General features: G+C 52.8%; 1 protein-coding gene across 1 annotated transcript; it reads left to right on the forward strand.

Annotated features, from left to right (window-relative positions):
* The first annotated feature begins 5,191 nt into the window (after positions 1-5,191).
* On the forward strand, positions 5,192-7,107 carry GAS1 (growth arrest specific 1). The gene has a single exon (XM_074995144.1). It carries the CDS (start codon positions 6,032-6,034, stop codon positions 6,962-6,964), a length of 933 nt encoding a protein of 310 aa, XP_074851245.1. The 5' UTR covers positions 5,192-6,031; the 3' UTR covers positions 6,965-7,107.
* The last annotated feature ends 2,910 nt before the right edge of the window (positions 7,108-10,017 follow it).

Raw genomic sequence — 10,017 nt, forward strand, 5'->3', positions numbered from 1 at the left:
GCCTGGAGGCAGGCAGGTCAACAGAAACATCTATTATTTCCATCCCTGGGCTAGAATAGGGACTTCTGCATTCCCTGTGACTGTGGTGTCCAACACACTAGCCACTAGCCAGAGGTGACTATTTAGCCAGTTGAGTGTTGTTAGTTGTCTTGAACAATAAATATATTTTCAGAATAATGTGGCCCCCTATAGTGGCTACTGCTTCAGAACTGATTGGACACCATGGCCCTAAGTGAAGTTTGCAAATCTGTGTAACTGTGAATTCACTGGGCGAACTCTCAGAGTTGTCTACACTTATGGTGTGGCAGCTGTGCTGCTGGAGCACTTAGTGAAGATGCTACCTACATGGACAGGAGACCTTCTCTCTCCAGTGGGGAGGCTTTCAGGACAAAATTTTTGGTTGCCTCAATGCTTGCTGGGGGACACTCTGACACTTAAGGAACAACACATAAATATACACATATGCAGGCCAATCATTGAAATTTACTGCTAGGTAGGAAGTCTGTTGCCAAATGTGACTTCAACAAACATCCAGTCAGTTATCCCATCTATAGGATGGCATAGGGTGGCCACCCCACACACTGCACTTTGTGGGGCTACACACCTGCCACCCCAACTGTCCTATGAACAGGACAGAGCCCCATATTGATGTTTGCCCATGGGACCCAGGGCAGCCTGGGACCAGCAGCAGAAGTTGGGCCCACCCACCTGCACTCACTGTGGTGATGGGAACCATGGGAAGCAGAGTGATCCAGCAGCCTGCTCTTCTCTACCACCATCTCCCAGCCAGGTCACTCTGCTTCACCTCAGTGATGGGGAGTGGAGCAATGCAGACTCCCAGGAACACAATGGGTCCATGTCACTCTTCTTCCCGCTGCTGTGGTGAGTACAGGGGAAGGGGGCCAATCTCTGCTGCCACCCCATGTCCCAGTAATTCCCCCAGTCACATCACTTGGGGGAGGGTCTTTGGGGAATGGGTACAATGGGGACAGAAAGGGCAGGACAGGGGCAGGAAAAGGCAGAGCAGTGGTGGAACGGAGTAGAGCTTGGGGGCGGGGATAGAATGGGGGCAGGTCAGAGCAAGGGTGGGGTGAGGATAGGGCTTAGGGCAGAGGCGGGTTTGCCCTGGGATCTTCACCCCACTAGCGATGGCCCTGCATGCAAGTATCATTTTTCACAGCAGACTTACTCAACCCTGTCAAGCCTGGGGACAAATTAAGACCTAAATGGGACATCAAGGGAGACAGCGGGGGGGTCAGGGGCCATGTGGGTTGGTCGGTGAGGGGCAGAGAAGGCAGCAGGATGTCCTGCAGCCAAAGCTGAGGCCTGCTGTCCCACAGCAGGAACCTGGGTCTGCAGTTTGAAGCCCCTTAGCCAGAGCTCGCCATCCTGCAACCCCCAAGCTAACACCCAAAGCCAGAGCCCCACCACCCCTGGGAAGGTGCAGAACTCACTGGCTCCTTGCTCTTCCATGTGTTGTCCCAGGTGCCTCCAGAGACACACCCTCCACCCCCTCTTCCCCTCTGTGCTCCCCACCAAGGCTGAAGTCACCGCACTCCTCCCACACTGTTACATCCCGGTAGTCCCATCCACGTCCCAACCCCAACGGGGACCCCAGACCCAGAGCAGGAGGGGTTCCCGCAGCCAGCGCAGCTCATGCTCCCCCACCCCCATAGATGAGTAAAGTCCCCCACCCATGACCCAGAATGCCCAACCAAGTTCAGGTCCCCCCACTCAGGACCCCACAATGTATACAGTTCCCCCCACCCCCATCTCCCCTGTACATAGTTCCCTGTATATTTTTCCCATGCGAGACACATTCAATATTTAGTTAAACGGTTTATTGTTCACCACCCCTGCATCCCGTGTGGTTGGTGGGGGAGCGCTGAGGGTTGGGTGTCCAGGGAGAGTTGTGTTAGAGGGTGCCTGAGGGAGGATCATTGGGCTCCTAGAAAAGGCCTCCCAAAGGGCCTCCCTGACCCACAACCCCTCCAGGTGCACCTGGCAGCATGAGACATGGGCTGGCTTTTCATAGCCAGGGTCGACCTCAGCAGACCACCCCACATGAATACCTTGTGTTTTCTTTCCACAATATTTTGAACAGCACAGCACACCCCCACCATGGTTGGTACATTGTGGAGGCTGACCTCCCGCCACGCGAGGAGGCACCCAAATGTCTGCTCAGCCGTGTTCCAGGCCCAGTTGAGGTGGGTCTTGGCTAGGGTCTGTGTGGCTTGTGTCAGGCTCTGTGAGCCATGGGTGCAGGAGGTAGGTGAGAGAGGAGACGACCTCTAATGTATAGTTGTCGATGCTGATTGAGGGGAATTCAGCAACATCCTGACCGAGTACGTTTGTCTTCTTTAGGCTGATGGAGAGCCCAAAGTCCTTGCACGCTTTGGAGAACTGATCCAGCAGTTTTTGAAGCTGGTCTTCTGTGTGAGACACTACAGCACCATCGTCTGCGAACAGCATGTCTCTGATGAGGACTTCCCGCACCTTAGACTTAGCTTTCAGCCTTGCAAGATTAAACAGTTTCCCATCAGATCTGGTGTGCAGCAAGATGCCCTCTGTTGAAGATCCAAAGGCAGAGATGACCTACCTCCTTTACAGAGAAGGAGGTAGGTGTTGGCCATGATACAGGGGGGGCATGGTCAGATCCTCAACCGGGAGCTCCCATGGGGGAATGTAGGTCCCCTCCTGCATCCTGCGCCTGAGCCATGAGTTCCTGAATACCTGGGCATCGTGGGCTCAGCCCGACCAGCCCACACAGATGTCCATGACTCACCATTTTGCATCTATGAGGGCCTGAAGCACCATGCAGTGGTACTCCCCCCCCCGCCGCCCCCGCAAGTTGACAAAACCGCCTGTGCTGTGGTCTGGGGCTCAGATCACAATGTGAGTCCCATCCAGTGCACCAAAGACGTTAGGCGATGTCAAGGTTCCCAACACAAACACGTGAGGATGGTGTTTATCTCTCTGATGACCTGCAGGGGATGGAGGAAAAAAGCACCCATGAGTACGTGGTGGGGTACTCCAGGCCCCCCGATCCCCAGCCCCACCCCTCCATTATCCCCCCCACTGTCCCCTCCAGACCCCCTCCCTTCTTGCCCCTCCCCAGTCCCTGAAGGTCCCCCTTGCCCAGGAGCCCCCTCCCCTTGCCCCATGGTGGGTGTGATGGCATGGCTTACCTCCATGAGGATGGCCCCAACAGTTGCCTTGCCCGCCCCGAACCAATGTCCGACTGACTGGTGACTGCCCAGGGTGGCCAGCTTCCAAATCGTGATGGTGACGTGTTTCTCGAGGGGGGACATGCAGGTGTCCTGACGCTGGAGGGTGGGGGTGAGCCAGTGATATAGCTCCAGAAACATCCACTTCATCATGCAGAAGTTCTGGAGCCAGTGGTCGTCATCCCACTTCTCCCATGACTAGCTGGTCTCACCACTTGGTGCTGGTGGAATACCTCCACAGGCGCCGTATGACCAGGGAGGGGGCGCGGACACTGATATCTTCCAGAAGATCGCCTTCCAAAAGAATGCTGTAGTGTCAGTGGCTGAAGGTCAATAGTGACCAAAATACTGAAGAAACGCATAGACTAGACCTACTCAGTGTGTGTATACTAACTACTGTGGAGGGACAAACACTGGGGGAAATGTACAATAGCAGTAGACACCACACCAGGAAAGGGACACGTAAAACAAGCGCATAGAACTGAAATCACATTTGGTACCTAAATTAGGTTGGCAGCAAAAGTTTAGCTTTATTTTCTCCTTGCTTTAAAAAAATCAAGCAAGCGTGAGTTCTGCTTGTACAGCAGCAGAACTAACACTGGAGAAACACAAACCGAGCGTAAAACTGATCACAATGGAGCAAATGTTGAAGGTTTTGCAACACAATCCATCATACTGATTTCTAATTGTACAGCACTTCTTTTACACCTTGCAGGCAATTTCAGGAAGATGAGCATCCATGTAGGACAGAAACCCAAGCTCCCTTTGGTTCTGGAAAGTAGATTTAGTCCTAATTTTTGTGACAGATGGAGTTGATAGTCTCAGAGTGAAAAAAGCGCCAGTTTTTGACAGGCAGCAGATACTGATGCCTCTTGTGGTCAAAGCCCATGTTGCTCTGGAATTAAGGTAGCACTAACATTAAAACACCTACAAATGAACTATCACCAACTAACTCTCCAATGTACTCCTTATGCTGCTCTGAACGTTTTACATTATATTTGTTATTTAAATCTTCTATTTTCTTTTAAGCAAAGAAAGGAGAGCTAGTAATATATTTCTTTAGATTTCAATGCATCCGTGACCAGCCCTTCTTTCAAACAAAACTGCTTTTTTTCTTGGTTTATAGACTTTAGGCAACTTTTAGAGCTGGCAGGTCCCAATAAAGGAGTCAAATAACCCATTCCATGTGTTGGAAATCATACTTCAGTGTTCTGTCTGCAAAATCTATTGTGACTAATGGTCTGTACAAGGGGACAGGGTTTTTTTTTTTGTAATCCTAGTAGTCCCATGCATTGATTCCCTACAGAAAATCTCCTTACAATCATATCATTTGAATTTGTTTAAAGTCGGAAGAGGTGCAAAACAGTGAAAAGACAGGTGGCCATGCTTAAGTATTGTAGTCATGATATTCAGAGAATTAGCCTTAGCAAACCCAATTCTGTCATCAATATATGGAGGCCCTCCCACTGAAGTCAGTAACAATTCGCAGATCTTAGAAGAACAGTTAGGTGACAGGGCCTACCTTCCTCGCAGGGAGAATTCTTATTCCCCTTGCCGGTGGGAGAGCACCAGCAGGGTGGGAGAGCCCCTTCTGTTTGCATATTGGCATATTTCATATAAATCGCCACTGCAACGTGCAAAAACTAATGAGGTAGATTTTACAGTATCTGGTCTAATCTATGCCATGCTGCAGCTTCTGCGAACCTTCTCTAAACCCCAGGTTGCTGCCTTTGTGACCTCTGAAAAAGAGAGAGGGGTGCAAAGCTCCTTAGCTCTGCCTGATGCTAACAGCCGCAAAGCTGCTCTTTGCAAAGCTGTGTTGTTGGGCAAGAGTAACTGGGCGGCCCTGGAGCCTCCTTAACAGTAGGAGGGGCTCCTCGGGGGCTGCTGTCAATCTCTTTAAGCCTTTCCTTTCATGCTTTGAATGCGAGCTGCCCACCAGCCCCCCTTCGCCCCCTTTCTCCCGTAGCTCGTAAAGAAAAAAAAAAAAAGGAGTTTCCACAACAGGCCGGGCCAATAGCAAGTCGCAGAGCCGCGAAGGGGGCCGAGCGAAGGGAGGAAAGTGGAGAAAAGGAGAAAGAGCCTAGCGGGAGCGCGAGCGGGCGCGGGCTGGGGGCTGTGTCAAAGGAGAAGGAGCGTTGCTAATTGTTTTGTTTGTTTGCTTTGCCATGCATGCATAATGAGGCCGGATCCGCGCACGGTGCTGCAGCCCTGAGGCCACTTTTGTATTTAAAGCCTCGCAAAGAAAAAAGCTGCAGAGCGGGGCCGCCGGCCGGGCTCGCTGACAACACGCAGCATCACCGCGGAGACGGGAAGCGCCGGGGGACGCCGAGCGGAGGGCTTTCTTTTCCCGTCCGCCCGAGAGCGCCCCGGGGGGAGCGAGCGCGGGCCGCCAGCGGGACCGGAGCTGGCATGTGTGGAGATGCTGCGGGCGGAGAGGTGAAGGCTCCCCAGGAAGCAGCAGCAGCCGGGCACTCATTGTGCGCACAAGGGGGCCAGGCAAGGGAGCTGCATGGGGAGCAGGGCAGCAGCATGAGCGCCCCCGGCGCAGCCTGCAAGCCCCCGCGTGCACTGCGGAGCCGCTCGCCTGCCAGCGCCGCGGGCACTGCTTAACTGAGAGGGGTCTCGCGGCCGAGCCGGGCCGGGCCAGGCGGGAGTTGCACGGCAGCCAGCGCGGATGGATTGATGCGGGGAAGCCTCATGCACGCAGCTGGCCGGAGTTTTGCAAACTTTTCCCCGGGCAGCAGCAGCTCCTCCTCCTCCTCCTCTCCCCCGCGTGCACCCTCCCGCAGCCGCCGCCCGCGATGGTGGTAGGATCCCCCGCCCGGCGCGCAGGAAGAGGCGGCCGGCGGCGGCGGCTAGTGCCAGGCGCCTGGCTGTGGCTGCCGGTGGTGCTGGGCGCCGTGTGCCCCCCGCGCGGTTCGCTGGTGCAGGGCCGGAGGCTGATCTGCTGGCAGGCGGTGCTGCAGTGTCAGGGGGAGCCCGAGTGCAGCTACGCCTACAGCCAGTACGCCGAGGCGTGCGCCCCCGTGCTCCTACCGCCGCACCCGGGGGACGGGGCCGCCGCCGCCTCCCGCCGGCGGTGCCCGAGCCACTGCATCGCAGCCCTGATCCAGCTCAACCACACGCGGCGCGGCCCGGCGCTGGAGGACTGCGACTGCGCGCAGGATGAGACCTGCTGGGCCACCAAGCGCGCCATCGAGCCCTGCCTGCCCCGCACGAGCGGCGGCGGCGCGACGGGCGGCGGCGGGGTGATGGGCTGCACCGAGGCGCGGCGGCGCTGCGACTGGGACAGCCGCTGCAGCGCGGCGCTGGGCCGCTACATGGCCTACTGCGGCAAGCTCTTCAACGGGCTGCGCTGCACGGCCGAGTGCCGCGCCGTGATCGAGGACATGCTGGCCGTGCCCAAGGCCGCGCCGCTCAACCACTGCGTCTGCGACGGCCTGGAGCGGCCCATCTGCGAGTCCATGAAGGAGAACATGGCCCGCCTGTGCTTCGGCGCCGAGCCGGGCGGCAACGGCGCGGGCAGCAGCGGCGGCTCGGACGGCGGCCCGGAGGACTACTACGAGGACGAGTACGAGGACGAGCCCGGCCAGCGGGGGCGGGACGAGCCGGACGAGGCCGGCCCCGGCGAGCTGCCCGTCTTCCCCGTGCCCCGCGCCCGAGCGCCCGCCCCGCCAGCCTGGACCTGCCTGGCCTCCATTTTGCTGCCGCCGCTGCTGCTGCTGCTGCTCTAGTCCCCATTGGCTGCAGGGCCCGGCCGGCCGCCGCGCTCCGCACGCGGGGAGGGGGGCGATCCCCGGGCTCCGGGCAGCATTCCTGGGGACCCCCACATCTCCGCGCCGGCCCCGCCCCCCGTCCCTCGGGCCGGCTTGACCTGGGCGCTGGCCGCCTCGCCTTCCCCCGCCCTGCCGAGGGCGCCTGGTGGCCCGGAGCTGGAGCGAGGGGAGGCGCCCGGCCCGAGCGGGCGCTGTGTGCCGGCTCGGCGGCAGGAGCAAGCCGAGGCGCTCGGAAGAGGAGCTGTTAGCACAGCTGCTGCAGGTGCGTGCCCCGCCCCCCTCCCCCCCCCCCCCCAGCTAATCCCCGAGCGGGATGGGGGTCCGCTCATCGCCGCCTTTTCATCCCTTGAGATGATGGTGAGGAAGAGGTGGGAAACTTGCTGCCAAAACTACTGCCTTGCTGGGTCTGCAGCCAGCAACTCCGCTCTCCGGGCTCACCCTTCCCGGCGTTCACACTGACTGATGCCTGAAAGAGGATCGGTTTCCATTGCCTGTAATTGCATGGGGGTAGGGGGAGTTTGAACAAACTGATGGGATCTCAGCGTCCTCTCATACACTTGTCCGCATGACAAAAGCTTGCCAGCAAACACCTCTTTTCAGCTTAAAGTGAAAAATGCAGATTTTCCCCGAGTTGTTGGCTGCACAGAACAATGCAACTTTTGTCTTAAAAGAGCTCTGCACTGCCATCTTTGAAAGACACTTTTTAAACACAAGAACTTGTATATACAAATATCCTGAAAAGTTATATTGTCTGTAGTCATATCAGGGTGCTGACCTCTGGTAAATCTTATATAAAACGTATTTAAAACTGGGATTTGTTACCAGTCACTCTACTTTGTATATAGAATTTTATAAAGTGTATGCGTGGGAAATAATTTATTTTTTAAAAAAGTGAAGTTTTAAGTCTACACCTTATTTGCCAGATAATTGCATTTGCTGTTCTTTGCAGGAAAGGTACAGATTTCATTGTATGTGTAAAGGGATAGAGGCAACAGTAACTCACTGAACTGTTCTGTAGAGCATCAAATGTACAGTGTGTTTTATAGTTTTGAAGTTCACTTTCTTATTTGGAGAGACTTTATGAACAAAGTAGAATTGTATAAATGCATTTCCAAGCTGCCTTGACATATTTTTATAGAAGGCATAAATGGGCCTGTGTTTTAAATATCTGTGGCTTTGTGTGTTTCTTAAACATGTAAATGAGTAAAGAGTTTGAAATATGCATTATGCTGTCCAGAGGCACTGCTGTAGAGCGACCTCTCAGTTCCCTTTGGAGCAACTGGAGGGGAGAAAGAGGAAGGATAAATAAACAAGAAATAAAAACTTAGAATCTCTCTAAGATACTTAAAATCAATGTTAATTACCATCCCCTCTACTTTAATGAATAAGTGGACCTAAGTAGTAAACAAGACTGAGAAAACACTACCTTCAAAGGAAGTGGTTGATTTTTGTATGTGTTGGCATGGTAACGGTTCGGTGCTAGAGCTGTGTAAAACAATTCTCAGTTTGTCTTCCAAGGACACTGTTCCTATATGTGTATAGAATGATCAAACCAGCAGTTTATCCCAACTGCTGCTGTTAGGAATTCTCATCTACATGCAAGTATCTCGCCAGACATACAGCGTCTCAAGGAACTTCCAGGAATATTTAGGTTGTACACAGGAGATGATTGACATTTGCAACCAAATTTGTGTCAGTTTGCAAGCCAGCTCTCCGCAGTGAAGAGTGCAAAAGAAAATAAACTGGGTGATCAACAATTACCAGAATCTGTAATACTGTTCTTTGGAATTGTTTTGCATTGGGCTGAAGCCTGGTTTTCTGCCAGAGCTACTGATCTACACTCAAACGCCCTTAGATAAATAATTACACTCTTAAGCTGTGTCGAGTGCTGATACACTTGACCTTGTAAATAGAAATGTTTGCAGTAGGAATAAACTCCGGCATTGGAAAATCTTTTAAACATTAACACAAAAGAGGGAGCGTGGTCCTCTAGGGATTTGAGTTTGAACCGCGCCAAGCTAGGCACTTTCAAAAAAAAAGTTTGTTTATCTTCTATTGACGCTGTTTATTTAAAGCTTTTCATTTTAAATGTGGCAATGGGAAGGGAAGACAGAAGTTTAAAGACACCACAAATAAACACTGACTGAAGAGGGGATGGCTTAGCAAAGTAGTGTCTTTTTTCATTTTACCAGCTCTTGGGAGAAGATAAACCCAGATCTACCTGTGAAGTCAATTAACACAATTAGGCACCCCCTTTTGTAGTGTCAGTTATTTTAGTTACTTTTTTGTCATGTCTTTGCTTCAGATGGGTTTGCCCAATTTCATTAAGCATTTGAATTAACCTATACCACACAAGCATTTAATTAAAAAAAAATCCCTAAAATAATTGTGAGGTCGAGCAAACCTGTGAGTATGGTGTGTGGCTATGAGCTAAATGTGAGCTTTTTTAAAGAAAGTCACCTGAACAGTCGAGTAAGCATATTGTTAAAACAAAGCTGAAAACGTTGTTTCTTTCGGAAGAGAACAAAGAGTATTTGAGACAGACTTGCAAGGGGAGTCGGCTTGCTTTGCAAAACGCTGAGTTTGCTGTACTGTAGGCACGGAAATAGTCTCCTCCAAGCCGCCAAGGGATATTCTCAAACCTGTCTTCAGTTTTCCAGTTTTCCTTGTCCATGCTGACTCGTTGTAACTGGAAAAAAAAATGAAGTCCCAGTAAAGCCCCCAGTTTTTTCTCTGTAAGGATTGAAGGCATTAGCACGAGAAAAGACTGATAATTAACTGCTACAATAAACTCAAGACTTGATTTTACAGGCCCCTGTCAAAAGCATCTGCCTGGAATAAATCAACACTGAGCACCACTGGGGAGGGAGCACACATGGCTCCTTCCCTGTAGAAAGTGCACATTGATCGGTGACTGGCTTTAGTTTAGCTAGTGCTGCAGGAAGCAGAGTAACGCACACTACGGCCTCTGGTCTCCGCCTTGTGGAAACGTACTAAGAATAAATTGGGTA

This window comes from Carettochelys insculpta, chromosome 5, assembly GCF_033958435.1.
Source record: "Carettochelys insculpta isolate YL-2023 chromosome 5, ASM3395843v1, whole genome shotgun sequence".
NCBI classification, from domain to species: domain Eukaryota; kingdom Metazoa; phylum Chordata; order Testudines; family Carettochelyidae; genus Carettochelys; species Carettochelys insculpta.

Excerpts from the sequence above, each read along its gene's own strand:
- GAS1 (XM_074995144.1), top strand. The coding sequence starts at position 6,032 with ATGGTGGTAGGATCCCCCGCCCGGCGCGCAGGAAGAGGCGGCCGGCGG.